Source organism: Centrocercus urophasianus, unplaced genomic scaffold (assembly GCF_019232065.1).
Source record: "Centrocercus urophasianus isolate 14NV4802_14NV808 unplaced genomic scaffold, USGS_Curo_1.0 seq_38, whole genome shotgun sequence".
Taxonomy (NCBI): domain Eukaryota; kingdom Metazoa; phylum Chordata; class Aves; order Galliformes; family Phasianidae; genus Centrocercus; species Centrocercus urophasianus.
The window spans coordinates 4104836-4123588 of NW_024884955.1; the positions used below are offsets into that span (position 1 = coordinate 4104836).

An 18753-nucleotide genomic window follows, 5' to 3' on the forward strand; every position below is an offset into this window, starting at 1 on the left:
AGTTATTAAACAAAGACAGAGGTAGACTACAGTGTTTCTTCTGAGAAATGGTATCCAGGTTCGATGCTTCCTAAGGGCCAGGCTCTATCCTGGACTGATGTGCAAGCATTCCAGCATATGTGGGAGGATCAAAAGTCTCACCCTTCCTATTACAGATCAGCTCTGAACCAGAAGCAGTAAGCTGCTGAACACATTTGAGGCCACCCACAGTGGGAAATACAAGCACATGTGGAGCAGAAAGCATGACTTACCCCAGGCCAACCCCTGGGTGCTGATGCACTGCACTACCTTTGGAGAGCAACTTTCAGGAACGAGCTTCAGGGAATTCATCTGGGCAAGCAGAACCATGTGGGACTGCATCTGCTTACCTACCACACTCAAGCACTAGATGAGCCTGCTAGAGGAATGCTTATCACCTGGAAATGAACAACGTATCTTACTTCTTTGTATAGTCAATGCTGAGATCACATCTGCTAGTCTTTCTTACCCCGGACATCCTTGCTGAGGAAGGTTACCCAAAGGAGCGTGTGTAGAGAAATGAGGACAACACTTGGCTTTAATATCTGGTTTGAGAAAAGGCTACAGAAGTCAAGCTTATTCTCAGCACTAGAGGGAAGACTTCAAGGTGACCCTGCCACAGCATGCAAAATCAAACAGCAAGCGACAGGCACCAAAGAAGTGCAGACTCTCCAGTGGATGCTTTCTAAATACAATGTTAAAGAAATCAAGCAGATCTCAGGCAACTCAGAACCAGTCCTGAACATATTTCCATGAACTTACAAATGATCCTAGAGAACGTAATGGAACTGCTCCTAATTTACACCATGTCTAGCACAAAGTACTTTATCTATCATCTTCAATATTGAGCTGGCAATGTTGTGCCAGCAGATCCCACAGTGCCAAAACAAGCCTGGGTTGCACTGAGATGGCAGACTTCGCCTCACTGCTTCAAGGGAAGTGGCAAAAAGGGTGGAACAGGAAAGGTTCTAACTGCATAACATTTAAAGATAAGCTGTTATAGAAAGATACCCCCTGCTTCAACAAAAAATATTTTTTCCCTGTCTGTAGGACAGCTTGAGCGTCCCTAAATCTGTATGTTCCTAGAACAATTACAAAACCAAGTTTTACTTCATTGCTGTCCACAATAGTGTCTAGCCTGTTAACACAGCTGATAATTTAGTAATTTTATCTACTGATGAACAGAGGTTAAGGCAGAGACAACAATACAAACAGTAGAAGCAGCAATGAGTAAAAGGACTGTGCTATCCCATAAGCTAGTGCACCCACCTAACAGATGGGTCTAAAAAAGTTAAACAATCCACACGCAGTCAAAAAAACATTTCTGAATCTTAGAGAATACAAATGTGAAACCTCTCACTGTGTATGAAAACACAGCTATTAAAAGCAACATCTAGAGCAATAATCTGTGCTATTTTCCTCTCAAATGCTCATGGCACCAAGAAACAGAGCTGCTTCAGAAAAGTAAACATTTGCTTAAACATATCAGCCTAGTCAGACTGCAGATTTCAGTTTTAGAAAGTTACCCAAGTATATTCAATACAACAATTGCCTGTTTCTGTTGTAATTGATGGAGCTGACAAATCCTGTCTTTGTCCTCACTGCTCTCTTCAACCACTTCACAGCAGCAGAATAAGAGCCCAGGACACACTGTGATTTTCCTTTGCTTGTCTCTTAGAGATGGCAGGGAGCTCTCTGTGAAGAGATACAATCAGAACAGGCTCTCAGTCAGCCTTTGTCCAAAACACTCCTTCTTGCCTTCATTACTTCGTTCAAAACACCCAGCTATCGCAGTCAGGGGTGACCAGCGTCAGCAGAAGTCAGGCAACACTGGGGCAACAAATGCCAGGTGAAAATTGCTTTTAAATTCAGTGTAAATCTCCCATCTTTTAACAAAGGGGCTATATTGAGAGATTTTCAAATGGGCTGATTTTACCTGCATTGATAGAGCCAATGAAGTTTATTTCAAGGTTTCTCTATTACCAGGGAAGCTTAATTCACAGCACAGTTGTAAGCTGTAGTACTACAAAGCCCATTGCAGCTCAAGTTTTTGAATAGCTTGCTGTTACACATGGGGAAATCACCTGAGCTCAGAGCACAGCACAGTGCTCAGAGCTGCTACAACCACACTCAGCCTCTCCTCATAGGGATGGGGATTTGGAGCACAGGTCTGGAAGGAGTGCCAGGGAAGGCCTGCTAGAACCAAATCAGTTCCAGAAAGATTATGGCAGCAGATGTATAATGAAACAGTACCTGTGGTGCCCTGCTGTTTGCAGGCACATTAGAAACAACACCAGAAAAAAAAAGCTTTGAAACAAAAGCCTGTCAGTATAGAAGACCACCTTTAACCCTTCCAAATATAAAAGCCTTTGACAACTTCAGATTTACTTGCGTATGACTTTCAGAATTTCTCTCCACTGCCAAACTAATTGTTCACACAGACAAATCTCAAACACTGGTCCACTGTTACTACAGCAAACTACTATAGTGACAAAGTGAAAGCATCCCAACTATAAACACACACAAATGAGCAGTTGATGAGTAAAACCTGTCTGTTTGGACCTTAACTAAGCTTTGGGAGAGGTACACACACAGCACCCTCTGCAGCTGCCAGGTCAGATCCCTGAGCCCAGTTCACTGCATGCAGTTCAGTTCCTCCAGATCACCAGCCTGCACCCACCCTGGAATGCTCGCAAATTGCTTACAGATCAGCCATCTTCAGTGCTATCATTCATCCCTGCACATATGTGAGTAGCACCAGAAGTTCAATCCTAACCTGATTTCTTGGCAAGAGATAAAAACACACAAAGGACTTTTCAAGATACACCTGTCCTGTTGGACGACTAGCAGTCTCTACTCCACAGTCCATAGAAAGCTTGCTGGTAGATACTATCATTAGATTAAGTTTGATTAGCAGCCCTGACCCCTCATCAGTACATTCCTTCAAGAGATTATGCTGTTCATAGTTATTGAGAAAAATCTCTACCCAGCTTAAAGGAAGACTCCTTTTTACATGCTGATTAATAATTTTCCATCATCACTGTATCCTATTGGACATACATGCTCAAGAGCACTGTCAGTTCAAATATCAAATCCCCTCCTACAATGACTGAAACTGTTATTTACAGTTATAAGAAATGGAAACGCCCTGCAGAGATTCTAGGGGCTGTAAGTAACTACCAAGCTATTAAGTATTAATAAAGACATTGCTATCAAGCAGTAAAAATAGCACTTACTTAAAATTTAAGGAATTATTTCCTGCTGCATATTTCCTTAGCCTGTTATCCACTCACTTCTCATTTTTGTCCTTCAGGTGCTTCAAGAATTGTGGCTGCTGGGCTAGCTAGCTGTCTGTAGGGCATAAGTACCCAGTTGCTTCAGGCAGCATGCAGGACCCATGAGAGCTAGCCCAGGACTAGCAACACACAGACAGGGGCCCTGCTCCTCAGGAAACTAATGAGGCTGCAGGGTTGGTTTGAAAATGCATTCCTAATGAACGCACTAACTAGTGTGCTGCTTCTCAACGGCAGCACTGACCACTCAACAGTAAGTGACTACTTCCATCACTAGGCCTAGGGTTTCAATCTCAACTTGTGTTGTTCGAGACACTCAGTTAATACAAGTCCCAGCTTTCCACAGCAGCTTGAATTCAAGAGGCTGTTTTACTTCATTTGCATTGCTAATGGGCTATACAAATGCTACCAGACCAGGACCTGTATGAGCCATCTGCCAAGGTCTGTTTGACTATGCACTATGGAGACACCGTTTGATTGCCAGGCTAATGCTCCTAACAGATGGAGAACACCTTCACGCAGAAGGCAGACTTACCACTATTCAGCCTCAAGTGGACACTGCACAGTGCAAATTCACTGACAAAATGTTTTGCTCACATTGAGACCAGGTGTGTGTATTTCACAGAGCCACTAGACGTCCAGAGGTACAAGAAGCAACATTCTCTAGGGCTCCAACTACTTCTCTGGTTTTAGGGAAACCATCTTGTTCAGTGTTCCCCTACTTCAGCACATAGATAATTAATTCTCCTCCTCTGCATATCAGGAAGGCTGCCAAAAAGCATCCAGGGGAAGGCTGCAGGAGCTGAATCAACATCTGCCAATAGTCTATAACCAGCGGTAGACATTTCTGTAGCTGATCACACTGCCCAAGGGAGATGACCAAATCTTTACAGAAGCTGGTACCTGTTTCACTTCCTTCCTAATTGCTGTTATCTCTCTGAAAGAATCATATATGGAAGATTTTGCAAAGTTACTGTGACCTACTTACCTGGAACATGATATCCTACATCTTTTTAGGCCAGCTACTTCCAGCGCACTATAGTTTCCTAGGGAATGTCAGCAGCTACAAATCTCAGTTCAGCACCTTCTTCTTTAGAGTATGTGAGGATTAGCTATCTTGCCATGAGACCATGACCCTTTCTCCTTAACTGAGGCAGAAACAGTTCAATGGAGAGTCACCCCAGAGATACACTATCACCACCTGACTCCAGAAACCAACAACTAGGGCATACAGAAATTGGCTGTTAAAGATATGGAAGACAATTTCATTCAACAGTTGAGTTCATACTGTACTCAGATTTATTAAAAAAACTCTCCTTGTACACAAGACCATCATATATGACAACAGCTTTTTCAGGCTTCTTTTAATGTCAAGCAACATTAGTTGTCAGCTGGTGAATACAGCCCTTGCAGACAAAAATCATCCAGTTACGTAGAACATGCAGCAAATTCCAGAATCCATTATGATTAAATACATCATATGAAGGCAAAAAACACAACACCTGCCATCTGTGAGTTGGCAAGACCAAGAGAAAAGACACAGAAGTTGTTTCAGTGATATGGATGTTGTAGTGTGTACAAGGATCACAGGCAGCAGCATGGAGAGAAACATCATTAGCAGAAGATAGCCTTCACCTAGTTCTTTGAAATAACAGCAAATCCTGAAGCCTTCTGAGAGATCTACTCAACCTGTCAAGAAAATATCCAACATCATGTCAGTTCACCCCACATCAAACAGCAAAAATACAACTTTAAAATCTCACCCCTAAAATTCTTTAAGATGGTAAGGATTGTTCTGCAGTCATTGTGACTGCTGTACTGCCAGGCACTCCAAATAGGACACACTCTTAGAAAAAAAATTGGGGGAATTTCATAGTATTTGATAAAAGTCTGGGGAACTAACTGAGCAGAGGGTGCCAGAGTACTAATTTGATCAGCTCTGCCATCTGACACAGATCACTCATACTCCTTTAGAATTCTAGTGTGCTTTACAGAAAGGTCACATTTGTGCTCTCCAGTTACAGGCTATTGAGGAGACTTCAGTCTCCCTCAGAGCTGGAACAGCTGAACATGGGTTACGCAAACAGCGAGATCAGGCTGCAGCTGAATGAAGCCAGCAGCAAGTGTTTACTCAATGAAGCAAAATTCTCTTATGCACATATGATCCCTTACAGAAGCAAAGGAAGAAAAAAAAAAAACACCAAAAGCAATCTCTCTCTGCACAACAGAAATTTGCTGAAAGTTGACATTTATCCACTTATAAGGCATGGAGAATATCTCATTCACAAGTAAAATAAATCCACAACAAAGGTTCTCTAACTTCATATGCAGCACTTCATTTTAACACTACTGAAAAGAGACAAAATGAAAAAAAAAAATCTATGTTTATGCCCTTAATAAACTTACTTATTAATAACTTATTAATACTTACTTATTAATAACTTATAACTTATTATATATAACTTATATTATATATATATATATTATATATAACTTATATAACTATAATTATTATATATAACTTTATAACTTATTAATAACTTATTAATAACTTAATAAAGTTAAATTTAAACTTGTCAAAGCTCTCTGCCATTTCTGTTACTGGCAATCTTCTGAAAGCCAAAATCCTTTCACTTTCAGTCTCTTAGACTTTATGCATGTCAAATAATGTAATGCAATCAGTATTACTAAGATATGCACAGACAGCACCCTCCAGTTCTGTTTGCCCTCTTGAGCATGCAGCACACACAAATTCCCTGCCTATAGGCATGAAGCCTCAATACAGAACCAAATGACAAACTGAAGAATCTTGCCATCTGTGGAATCAGACAAATCTGGCTTAAATGTAAGTTTGTATCAGCATTGCCGATCTGATGGGGAAAAAAGTCTGAAGTCATCATATACCACAGAATGACAGATGCTCTTCAGCTTAATGTTGAGACAAATTTTAAAAAAAAGCCTCCAGGTCCATAATAACCAAGAGGGCACTACACCCTGCACAAAAATGATACTAGAAATCAACAATATTTTAACAGGTGTAAATTCTCAGGTAAACTAGTAAAAAGTGTTTTCGTCACCACTGCTTCCAGCTTACTGTCTACCTGCAGCGTGTACCCTGCTCACTGCCTCACTTGCTACCTCAAACATGCTGTAAGGGGACAAAGGTAATGCACAGAGGGTTCATGCTACAATACTCAAGTCTACCTATTTATCAACTCTCCAGGGAAACAACTTACCTTTGCTCCTCTATCAAAAGTGGAAATGCAAAGCAGAGAAAGCCAAGGGCAACTGCAGTTGTCACACAACTGATCCACTGCAGGCTACAGCCATCTCATCAGATCTCCAGCAGGCCCAACATCTCTCTGCCTTCACAGAGGCCTAGGAGTGAAAACCAAAGATCTGTTAGCATTGAACCCCATGAAGCTGTGGGACACGACAGCTTTTTCCTGCTGGTGCATCAGACAAGATCTGGCTAGAGTGACGAGTACTCAACACTGTCGCTCTGATGGGGAAAAAAGTTCAGTCATCACCTACACCAGCAGGTCCAAGGAGGTACATAGCCACCCACATTAGCCATGCAATGCTCTCACTTACTGTGACAGGTTCAGAGAATGGTGAACTAATGGCAGAAGCAGTAAAGCCATGCATGCATACAGCCCACTGAACACTAATTTAAAACCCCCTCGACACTTCCTCAAGCTGGCTAGCACTCAAACCTCAAACTCAACAGCCTCTCTTCCTAAGGGACCCCATGTCAGGACGGTGCCCATGGCATACTACAGCAGCTGCTCTGAGCAGACTACCTCCATGTCTCCAGGCAGAATGACTTTACAATGAGTTCTATGAGCACAATTTATCTAAAAAAAAAAAAAAAAAAAAAAAAAAAATGGGACGCAGCCATACACCTACCAGTCTGCTCCAGCTAAGCCTGCTGGTACAAAGTTAATAATCCCTTGCTACACTGCTTTCTGATCACTAGTCACACCTGCCACTTTTGGCATGATGGAACGTGAGTGACATGAGGCACAAAGGCTCCTGTTGCAATGCTTCTGCACAAGTAAACCCTATGTACTTTCATCTCTGAGCATTGGGCTATGTATTACAAGTTATATAAAGGAAGTCTTCAAAGATAATAATTTGACAAAACATTTTGGAAGACCCTTTTTTTTTTTTTTAACTAAGGTTTGTTTGTTTGATTAGTAAAACAAATCAACAACAGAAGCCTTACAAACTTGCTATTCTTACCTGTTCAAGGTTCATACGCAGTGGTGCAAGCCAGGACAGCTGCCTTCATCACACAGCTGATCCACTGCTGGCTATAGCCATCTCATCAGGTCTCCAGCAGGCCCAATGCCTTTCTGCCTTCATAGAGGCCTAGGAGTAAAACCAAAGGAACATTTAGCATCGAGCCACACAAGGCTGTGGAATACAGCAGCTCTTTTCTGCTGGTGTATCAGACAAGATCTGGCTAGAGTGATGAGTAATCAACACTGTCGCTCTGATGGGGAAAAAAGTTCAGTCATCACCTACACCAGCAGGTCCCAAGAGTGACACAGCCATACTCCCATCCTAGGTGCATCCACAGAGTCTGCATAGACTTACACGAATCCTTCCCCAGAAAGAGCTAGCTGATTTGCCTGCTCAACAGGCTCATGGCACAAGGGAAGCAATGAGTGCACCAAAAAGTGATAAAACAGGCTTCTGCAGTACAGCGCAAGACAGCTAACGCAAAGTGAACACAGAAGGGCAGCCAGAGATAACAGCTTTTACACTTCTGCAGTACAACCTCTACGGCCACGAGACATTTCTGCCCAAACAATGCAAGGGCAGAAGGCTGCACATGCAGCTGTGAATGCCGGGCAGTCGCCAAACCCTAGGACACAGGAAATGGCCACGGACACCGCACGCCCCATCCCGTGAGCACTACCGCATACCTGCCAGCAAGCGGCAGAGTAGAGAAGTGCCGGACCAGCCCGGTCTGCCTGCGGAAGGCACAGCTCCGCCCATGGGCTCCCTTGCGCCAGCAGCTCCGAACAGCAGCTTCCACGTGTCTGCACGGGCTGGCCGAGCCCCAGCGCCACGCCGTCCTGCCAAGGACACAGCGATAACCCGCGATCCGACCCGAGGTGCTCGTTAATCGGCATCCTAGACCTGACACCTTGCGTGTAACCGCAGCAACACGAGGCCCACGTTACAATGCTTCTGCACGGACAAAACTGCTTCCAGCTCTACAAAACCTAGCCTAATGTTCGCATCTAGTCTCTGGAGATAATAATGCGGCAAAACATCATGAAAAACAAACCAGGAAGTCCCTTAAAACTGGCATAGTTACTTACAACTCGGATATTTAAAGGACTTAGGAACCTCACCGTGGCGGAGCGAGGCGGGCAGCTGCAGCCGTCCATCACACAGGGCCTGGGAAGAAAACAAAGGAACAGTGAGCACAGCTCACGCAGGATGAGGGATAACGCAGCGCTTCCCTGCTGGTGCATCAGACAAGACCTGGCTAGAGTGAGGAGTAATCGGCACTGTCGCTCTGATGGGGAAAAAAGTTCAGTCATCACCTACACCAGCAGGGCCCGGGAGGGGCAGGGCTGCGCGGCCACAGCAACTCAGCACAGCGATGCGCAGGGACACAGGACGGAGGTCGAGGGAGGGGGGCTGCAAAGCCAGGTGCTCTTCACTGGGGGAGAAAAAAGGCGGCAGGGCAGGCATCCAGCCGAGAGCTGGACGCGCTATGAAGAAACAGAGCGCAACACCCGAACTAAGCGAGCCAACCCCCCCCCTCCCAGACAGCACAGCACCTCCACTCACCTCCCAGCGACGCAGCAAGAGGCCGGGGGGCCGCACGCACCGCGCTTTATGCGCCGCCTGGGCCCGCCCCGGCCCGCCCGCGCGGAGGGCGGGAGCCGCAGCCATGTCGGGCGGTGCTTTCAGCTCTGAGGTTTCCGTGCGCGCCTCCGCGCTGGTGCCGCCTGTGGCGGGCTGTGCTGAATGGGAGGCGGCCGCCATTTCGCGGTGCGGCTGAGGCTGCGCGAGGGGCCCAGCGAGGCCCGGCGCCTCCGGCAGGGGGTCGCTGCTGTGCCCGCTCATCTTCACGGCGAGAAGAGAGGTGAGAGCAGGCTGCCTGTCTGCCTTGCTTCCGTGCCTTTAATACTTTACAAGGCAGGAGAGGCCCAGGATTGTCAGTTGGGCGCGTGCTGCGCGCACCCCGTGCTTCTGGCATCTATCCATCTTATAAATTATTCTCGTTCGTTTCTTCTTGGAAAGAAAAAAACAAGGCTCAGGGATGTTCAGCGACTTGCCAAAGGAAACGACCGATCACAGCAGCACTTGTTTTGTGCTTAGGTGGCCTTCGATACGCAAATTACTTCCCATTAAACGTTTTACCACTTAGAGCGAAGGGTTGCAAAGAACTGTGCTTTGTAACCCAGCCACTGCTGCACGTGGCGATCCTGAGCTGTGAGCCCAGCACCCGTATCTGGTGAGGCCGTGCCCTGTGCCAGCCCTGAATTCACACAGAAGGTGTTTCTCCCCAGCCTACACTCAATGTGAATGGATCAGCTAGTTTGCCAAGGCCCTTCCTAAGTGCCTCAGGAAGCTACAAGATGTTTTAAACACTCAGAAACAAATCGGCCTGTCTTGCTTTATTCATCTTGTCTATTATTATTTACTGACATCCATACGGTGTTTGTACTTAAGCCTTGCAGTGTGTTTGGTATAACAATATATAATTCAACTACCATTAAAATATTCTTTCCAAATAAAATGTGTTTGTAAGCAATTGATTCCAGAAAGCAGTTTATCAAATGGGACTCATGGAAAAAATTTCAATCCCATTAATCCAAGTTCCAGAACATGGAGAGATGAAAAGGCAGTCCAGTGGAGGACATTTTAAGATTATAGGGAAAACTAATCTTGTTACACTGCAAACCCATGTCACATGTACAACTCAACAAGAACTGTAAATGGGACCCAGCTGAATTTTAGCAAGAGATCTTTTTGCACATTAAAGTTCTTGTGCTTTTGGGTTTTTTTCCTTGCTACAGACTGCCATGGGTTTTCCTCCAAAAATGACATAAATGGATCACAGCCACGTTGTAACTGAAGCAGGAACCTCAGACCTGTTGGCAGTAACAGATTTGGAGGTCAGTAGCTATTGATCACCAGACACAAAACAAAACACTCATACAGAGAAATGCCAGTGTTGATTTTCTTATGTCCGCAAGCCTTCCCAAAGATATAATCATTGCAGCCATGCAGGGCTGGGTTTAATGCTGATTTAATGCATCTGTTTCAGGTTCAGCCTTAAAATTGATCAAAACATTTTAGTTTTTCCAAGCTCAGATAAGTCATTTAGTGTAAACAGCTTGTTAGATGAGTAACTGCCTTGATAACAGCTGTGCACTGAGGACATAATTTCTATTGATGTATGATACCAGTAACATTTTGCAAAATTTTTGGCTAAATTCTAAAGAAAATATTTTTTGAGGAAAAAGGTAGCTTTGATGGCTTACAGATTACTCTCTTTTATTATTAGCAAATTAATTTTACATAGGCATTGATAAGACACTGCTCTGTAGTAACAAGATGGAGCAATGGACCAATATAGTATCAACTTGAAAGTAACTTTAGAGAAGGGTGTGAACATTTTTATCATGCAAAAGTAACTGAGTGTTGGTCCATTTACATGGGACAAACTTCAACTGCAATGTTGAAAGACTGTGCAGGAATACGTTACAATACTTTCCAACTCACACAGTACGAGAGAAAGCACAACACAGCCAGCTAAGAATGCTTAGAAGAGACAATTATTTAAATGTATTTAACTTCTGTGAATTTGATGCAGCACATTTTCTTCAAGTTTCTATCCCCTTTAGGAATCAAAGTAACTCAGTGGCTCAACATTTTAGCATATAAGCACTTCAGTATGCACTCAGCAATCTTGAAAAGGGACTAGACAAACGTTTTATGCAAATACAGTGGCAGTTTGTAGGGAAGTTATACTGAATCTCTTTTACAACAAACTACTGATGGATTTACTTTTTCAGTGATACTTTCATTTCCCAATTGTTTTTTCTTGGCAAGAGCTAAACAGCCTTCTCTCCATAAAAACCAATCTGCTGTGTAAAAACTACAATGAAAGCAATACTTAGCAGTCAGGCCACAAGATATATCTTTACTGTGATGTACTTTGTAACAATTTTAAAACTTCAAGAACAGCAACTTAAGAGATTGTACCCATGTTAAAATGGGGAATAGGAGATTGCATCTATAGAGATGCTCAGTTGTACCCAAACAGCTTTTGCATTTAGACTTAGCCATGAAAAATGTCAGAGGTTTTGTCCCTTTAGCACAGAATCCAGTTTGCCTTCTTAAGGAGCATATCTTCTCTAAAAAATAAAAATAACAATAAAAAAAGTAATGAAACAATGGTAGTTTAGGATGACAGTATTAATAGCACATTCTGTCAAGGATATTTTTGGCATAAATAAATCAAGACATTCAAAATCTGAAACACTGTCTCTTAGCAGATTGCTAAAATACTGTGAAATTAGAAGTAGGAGAGGAAATACAGTTTAAAAGTGCTGTTTTCATTTCTAGTTGAATACGCTTTGTTTCATTAGGATGCTGCTAGCAGTACAAAAAATAATTTATTTTGTCTGAGAATAAAATAAACTCTTGGATAAGTAAAATTCACCATTTGTATGCTCTTAATTCAGTTCTAATCCAGAGAGATCAAATGAACATCCTAGAGATTTTGCTTTAACAACTTCTGTTCCCTAACCTCCTTTCACAGGACGTTTAGGTTCTTGTTCAGAAGTTCTTGAGTATTAAAATAAGTGTATAAATCCAAGCAGGAGGTAATGGAAAGCAATACAGCATGTTGCAGTCAAGAGATTAAGCTGAGTATTTTCAGACTGGTAACTACCTCTGGACCATACTTCTTAATCTGAACTTTGAAACGTATATTAGAAGCCCTTAAGGAAGCTTTTACACTGATACACACTTGTTCTGTTTACCTGCAGATTCAAAATAAAAGCACCAAACAATTATGTGGCTGCTTCACAAAACAAGATTGCATCAAATGGTACGCAAACATCCTGCCCCTTCCTGAAGTTAGGCACTTCTGCAGCCTTCACCATTTGTCTTTATACATTATTACATGAGAACAAAAATCCTACTTTAAACTTTGACAAACAAGTTAGAACAGAATTTTGGTTTGATCCTTAAATAATACAGTAATTGCAACAGAATCCCAAGTACATCTAAATTTAACTCCAATGTACATTAATAAAATGAATGCTCTCAATCCTCTGGGCAAATAACTGCCCTACTAGTGGCAGATCTCCTGGCTGAGTCCATTCAGGCAGGATTTATCCTAAGAAAACACCAGCCTTCCAATTGAAGTCCAATTGAGACAAGGTGAACCAGTATAAGAGCTTCAGTGATCGCGCTGTCACTGCAACTAGAACTAAGTGTGAAACAAAATGCCATTCTAAACACTATTTGAAATATGGGAATGCATTTTAATATCATGGAAAAAAACATGTATCCCAGTAAATCCACACTGCTGCTCATTATGTAGGCACACTGTGGCTACCTACAGGTCAGCATTCTCCAAAATAAATTTTGCAGATTCTTCTTTTTTGCAAGATCCATCACCATCAGTTTCAGGGTGGAAGTCATGAAAAATTGTTTCTCTTCCTTTGGGAAGTGAGGGTTTCCTAATAACAGATAAAATAATTTGCTTTAAAATAATTCCCTGAAATGAATTTAGTTATTCTCCTTTACGCGTTGCACTTTTTCAGCTCATGAATAACAAACTGACCCATTGAAGAAAGCAAATAATACTTCCTGAATGAACTTTGGCTATCCAATTACCCACCTTATACACCATGTTTAGAGTCCAAGTTGTTATTAAAATAGGAAACTTAGACAGCAATCATTAAGCCCAGTAACACAGCAATGGAAAAGGCTTCACTTTGTTAAGTTTCATAGGCAGCACATTTACAGAGCCAATTCTCAGGTTCTTATACAGGGCATTGAATGGGACATTTGACTGCATTTCTCCAACAAACAGTGGCATGGTATCACTCTTGACAAGATCCACTAATAAGTGCAGCACTTGACAAAAGCAGAGAAGCACTTTAAGAAAAGCAACGTAAAAGCTGCTAGACATTAGAACTGACTTAAGGATTTGACATTTTTGAAAGCAGCAATAAGTGCTTTCCTTCCAATACCAGAAAATAACAACTTGAAGACTAGAGTCCATCCAAGCCAAGGAGTACTGGCAGATAGGATATTTCCTTTGGTGAAAGAAAATGTACTGCCTACCTCTCTCTAGTCTCTGCTGCTATTATTTATAACCTGAACAACTAGAAAATTAACATAAAAATACTTGCAGAATCTTTTTGAAAATCCCAAGCTGCTACTTTACAGTTTGTGTGCTCTGTATTTCCTTTTGAAAGTAGGATGGATAGGCATTAAAAAGATCTAAAAAGACTTAAGTGGACTGAAATTCAGTGGCTTTTTCTGCCACATCATACTCCTATCATTCAATGACCTGTCCCTTTGGGAATCAGGCTTGAAACACCTTCTTCCACCTCAAAGCAGCAGCTTCAAAGCAGCTCTACTTGCAGAACACCAGCTCTATGAAAGGCTGGAATAATAATGTCATAAATTCTGAAAAGAAACAAGGTCACTGTATCAATTGTTAGCATCATAGTTACAAGAGTGATGTACCATACTACGTACTTTGTTTTCTTTATTCCCCTTTAGAAATGGTAATTTTAAAGGGAAGTTCTCTATACAACTAAAGGAGTGCAGAATTTCACAGTTTACTAAATATACAGCAGATTCTGGGACAGCAAGAACAGTAGTGTGATACTGCCAAATATTTTGGGAGAAACACGGGGAAACATGCATTCATTTACGAAAAAAGTTGGTCGTAATTTAAGTAGAGTCAAATAAGATACCAGGGAGGAAATCGGATGGAGGGAAAACAATATTAGCCAATTAAGATCTGAATATGACAAGGTTGTTTTAGAACAGACCTTGTACATTTTTTGTTTTGTAATGGGATCATTAATGAAAGGTAAGACTGCAAGTGTGGCACTGAGCCCAAGCTAATGTAGACTGATGATCACATTCTGAAGCTCCAGCTCACTCTGTTGCAGTCAAAAAATTTTATAAAGACTGGAAAGTGAACGTAGTAAGATTTATTATTTCAAAGATTATTATTTTAAAGAAAGAATCCAAAGATGTGTCTTTTCAAACAGCACTTTGCTAGTACTCAGAAATGTATAGTTTATACCAACACTAGCCTGTTAAATTACTGCAGTCAGGGTATTTCTTATTTACCTCAGTTTCTGTTCTTATTTTTTATATTTCTCTCCTTTGTGGAACATTCTATAGTGTCAGCTGAACTAAAGTGTAATATAAAGCCTTTCCATTACGTATGGTAAGCAATCATTCTTATCAGCACTTGCTGCTTGGAGCACAGAGGAGTCAACAGAAAAAAAAAGTGACCATAGTGCTCTAGAAAAAACCCCACACTGATTTAGAACTCACTTGTGTTACCTAGAATCCACACATGGCCATGAATTCTTCCATCACGTGGCTCTTACTATAAGGTCTTTCACAAAAAGAACCTTCTCTTAGACAGCACCTCTATGATCATTGATGCATTTACGAGCACTGAAATAGAGACACCTGTGGCAAAGTACCTTAAAATTCACAGGAAACAGCATTATCAACAAATGACTTACAAAAAGCCAGAAGATCCATTCAAAGAGAAAACTAAGTTGCAGCAGATGGGTGCAGGGAGACCATCTACATTGCTATCGATGTGATATTTGTTTCCCAGTTTTGTTTGATAAATAGCTTATAAGTTGTAAGAATTTGCAATACAAAGCCTCAGCCTAGCAAGTTTCTTTTAATTTTTCAATGTACATCATTTAGTTCTACAAATGTTAAAAAAAACAAAACCTTTACAATGTTTTTGCGCTTATAATGATCAAAACCAACTTGATTCCATCAAATTTGGTATGCAGTTAATGTAGCCCAATTGCTTCTGATAATGCAAATAAAAAAGGCTGAGACATTTAGCTCAGAGTTACATGTGCAGTAACTGCTTTCTACGACGAGTTACTATACACACTGCATATAAGAAGTGTTGCTACAGATTACCAGTTAAGTACACATGAACATAGTTCACATCCAAATGACACACTGCCATGGGTCAGCCCACAGTGCCAATTTCTGTTGCTAGAGGGAAAGTTTCGTTTCATTTTTTAAAGCACTACTTCCCCAGAATTACTAAGTGCAAGGCAAAGTTATGACTCAAATTACAAGCAAACAAGGAAACTTGAAACTAGAGAAAAATCATTCCAACCTGTTGCACCAGGCTTCCTGTCATAATCACAAGGTTAGTTTAAGCTCCCATGAATACAGTTGCACTAATACACTGTGGCACAAATTACAAGATGTACCTACGTTACTTTTGAATCTCCTCGACCTTGCCCATTTTTCACATTCTCCACATCACTAAATAGTAGTTATTTATATGTTGTTGATAATCATTGTACAGTTACGCCATAGCTTTACAATACCGCCCGGACTATATCACAAGCATTACAAATCCTATAGAAAAGCAGCCCCTGTAGTGGCATACAAGAATAAATTAACCCCCAAAAAATTTAGTATTACCATTTATTGGTGACAAACACTACGTTTTACTTACATTCCATGGGGAGAAAAAATTCCAGCGTAAACAATGAACTGAAGCAGTACTTAACTTGCAAGGCTATCGTGCTTTACCTGGACCATATGCAAATACTTTATTGCACACAGTTCAGTGCGCAATAACACAACATCAAAAGCAACACAGTTTATATATAAACATAGGTAATTTTTTTCAGCCCTACATGGAGATGTAATTAAACAGTATAAAGCACTCAAGGAAAATCAATCTGCGGTTTTTATACATTGAGATCATATCCTGTAATGCAGTGAGCTGTGTGCCATCTACACACACAGTCCTTAAAACACAGATCAGAGATCACTTGAAGTCACGTTGCATTCAAGCTCCCATACCCCTACTCAACAAAACTAGAAATTAACCAAATATGATCGAAGTTTAAAATTCCTGAAGTGTAATAATTCATTCAACCGTTGGATAATTACACCAGGTTTGAGAAAATTCTGGACTTCTTAAAAATGGTGGGCACACAATTGGTTTGCAGAGAAACTTGCTATTTCAATAAAAACAAAATAACCACATACATGGATATGATCTTCCCAAGTTAGTTCACAGATAACATGTCAGTCTCAGAAGACAAAGTTTCTAAACTGTGCTATTGTTCTAGATACAATTAAGAAACTTTTAAATGAAAAATTTATAGTGTCATTTCAATCAAAACAACATAATGAAACTAAAAATTTATCACTGTTTGAAGAAAAAGCAACAGTTATGATTTAGACACTACAGTAGGTTGTAAAGACTGTAGCACTCTAAAACAGGTTACATTAATAGGAAGCATTTGATTTTCTCTGGTGCTTTCATGTTTGGGTCCAGTCAAAAGCCTTTTTAGGCAGTGCTGTCCAGTGTTTGTCCCAAAGTGTTTGAGTTAGCCGGTTTGAGAAGAGGATCACTTTCCATTTCTTGTTTCACACATCTACGAATGAGGAAACATCTGTTACTTATGAGATAAAACACCACTTCCACTAACAAAACACTTCTAAATCTGATACAAAGGATTTGAGGTGCAGATGACAATCTGCTTACGTGCAACTGGCCTCAATTTTTAATCAATCAGTACTTTGCTGATTCAACTATTTTGGTAGCTTATTATCTAAATTACAGAACAAAAAGCCACTTTTTTTCTGCTAAAAGACAAATTTACAAATCACCCTCCCTCTTCCCCTCACCCACCATTTCTTCTGTGAGCAAGCTGTGAAATCTAAACAGAGATTACAATTTACACACAGGAAATTTCTAGAGGCTGCTCTAATACTTAAATCCACAGAAAAACATCACACTATTTACAAATACATGTAACTATGTAACAAGCAGAGATATCACAGTCAAAATTCCTGTGTATCACAGCCATCACATTTTATCCACTTGCTGTAACATGAAGCTTAATAACTTGCATTTGACACGTGAAAATTACAAGCTGGATCATAAAACCTACCCTCTCGTCCTTCTCAGCAAGGTAACAGCCCTTGGTATTTTAACTTCTCTGGCAAAGAAAAAAACCCTCATGTTTTATTTGTTTATCTTAGGGTTACATGTTTCCAATAATACAAGGGAAAGTCAATGGGTCACACTCACACAGACATTGGTCCATTTCCTGTTCTTGGCATCTCTGTAGTTTGTTGGTCCAGCTCAGACAGCAACTTCAAAATGTTCAATGCAGCCTAAAGAAAGTAAGTAACATTCAACAACTCGAGTTCATTTCATTTGTTAGTGAAGTGGGGACTGGGATTCAAAGTAAGCATTCTAATTTTGGCAGTATATTTTTTAAGGATCAGAATTACAGCAGAAAATATTAAATGGTGTAGAATTTCATCTTACTACAATAAACAAGAGAATGGTACAGTGGCTAGAGGATTCCCATAGCATTTGTTTTAGCAACAGGGAAACATCAGTTCAGCAGTACTATTAATATCATGGCAAAAGACAAAATTAATAATGGCTCCAACTGTACAGGACTTGGGTAAGGACCTTAAAATACACAGAATCAAAAAGTCCTCCACAGAATAAGAAAAAGAAGACAAAAATATCAAAGACAGACAAACAGGGCACACAACAGAAGTACATTTTGTTAATGTGGCACAGCTTATGCAGAAGTTACTTCCTTTAAGAATTGAAAAGATTTTTCAGTGTTGTTCAATTTCAGGTACACCTCTTCAAAACACCCTATTAGTTATGGCCCATGCTTTAGCGAAAGCTGAACATCTGAACATGGGAATGCTCTGACATCTACCAGATCACAGTGGTTAAGCCTGAATGCTGCTGTCCTTTTGCCTTCACCTACTACACTGACTTGCATGCTTAGTCTTCCAGGAGCTCTTTTACAGCAGGATATAGAGACAGGCATCAAATCTCAGTGACAAAGCTCAAAGAGATCTCTAACAAAATACAGCTATTATAAAATTACTGGAAAAAACATTGAGTCTAAAAAAAATCAGTCAAATCAGTTTTCTTACATGTATTTACATATTACAAACTCTTACCTTAGTCTGTCACCACTAGACACCAAAGGAAATAATAATCTTCCAAGTTACAGTAGTCTGTGTACATATGGCTAACAATATGTAATGTCTTTTATAGCAGATCACTTAAAATTCAATCTCTAGAAGACTTATTCTTTCACAAAACGTATTTCAGCTACTGTGAATAAGACAACCTTATTTATAAATGGATTTTAGCAGA

The 18753-nt window shown here is 40.8% G+C and overlaps 1 protein-coding gene, 2 long non-coding RNA genes and 4 other non-coding genes across 17 annotated transcripts in view; 1 reads left to right on the plus strand and 6 right to left on the minus strand.

Moving 5' to 3' along the window:
* Window positions 1-4587: 4587 nt before the first annotated feature.
* Window positions 4588-9161, minus strand: LOC122167642. 3 transcript variants are annotated; one of them, XR_006171064.1, is made up of 5 exons: window positions 9126-9161; window positions 8681-8726; window positions 7557-7685; window positions 6548-6689; window positions 4588-5000 (listed from the first exon to the last, which is right to left on the minus strand). It is a non-coding gene; the product is annotated as an uncharacterized LOC122167642 (long non-coding RNA). The 3 variants fall into 3 exon arrangements; XR_006171066.1 differs by lacking the exon at window positions 9126-9161 and having other exon boundaries at window positions 8648-8728; XR_006171065.1 differs by lacking the exons at window positions 8681-8726; window positions 9126-9161 and adding an exon at window positions 8246-8674.
* Window positions 6127-6221, minus strand: LOC122167753. Its single transcript, XR_006171088.1, has one exon. It is a non-coding gene; the product is annotated as a small nucleolar SNORD12/SNORD106 (small nucleolar RNA).
* LOC122167751 lies at window positions 6760-6851 on the minus strand. The gene has a single exon (XR_006171086.1). It is a non-coding gene; the product is annotated as a small nucleolar SNORD12/SNORD106 (small nucleolar RNA).
* Window positions 7756-7847, minus strand: LOC122167750. Its single transcript, XR_006171085.1, has one exon. It is a non-coding gene; the product is annotated as a small nucleolar SNORD12/SNORD106 (small nucleolar RNA).
* On the minus strand, window positions 8794-8885 carry LOC122167752. Its single transcript, XR_006171087.1, has one exon. It is a non-coding gene; the product is annotated as a small nucleolar SNORD12/SNORD106 (small nucleolar RNA).
* A 180-nt stretch (window positions 9162-9341) lies between the features above and the next one.
* The window catches only part of LOC122167608, a 30523-nt gene continuing 21111 nt past the window's right edge, over window positions 9342-18753 (plus strand). For both annotated transcript variants that reach the window (XR_006171058.1, XR_006171057.1), the window contains exons 1-2: window positions 9342-9423; window positions 10361-10459. This is a non-coding gene — a long non-coding RNA (uncharacterized LOC122167608). The remainder of the gene's footprint in view (window positions 9424-10360; window positions 10460-18753) is intronic.
* The window catches only part of STAU1 (staufen double-stranded RNA binding protein 1), a 33387-nt gene continuing 25445 nt past the window's right edge, over window positions 10812-18753 (minus strand). For 4 of the 8 annotated variants that reach the window (XM_042832306.1, XM_042832305.1, XM_042832302.1 and 1 more), the window contains 3 exons: window positions 17650-17735; window positions 17510-17557; window positions 10812-16990 (listed from right to left, as the gene is read on the minus strand). In XM_042832306.1, coding sequence (XP_042688240.1) covers window positions 16903-16990; window positions 17510-17557; window positions 17650-17735 — 222 coding nt within the window. In that variant the 3' untranslated portion in view covers window positions 10812-16902. The remainder of the gene's footprint in view (window positions 16991-17509; window positions 17558-17649; window positions 17736-18753) is intronic. The other 4 variants (XM_042832304.1, XM_042832303.1, XR_006171056.1 and 1 more) reach the window with 3 other exon arrangements.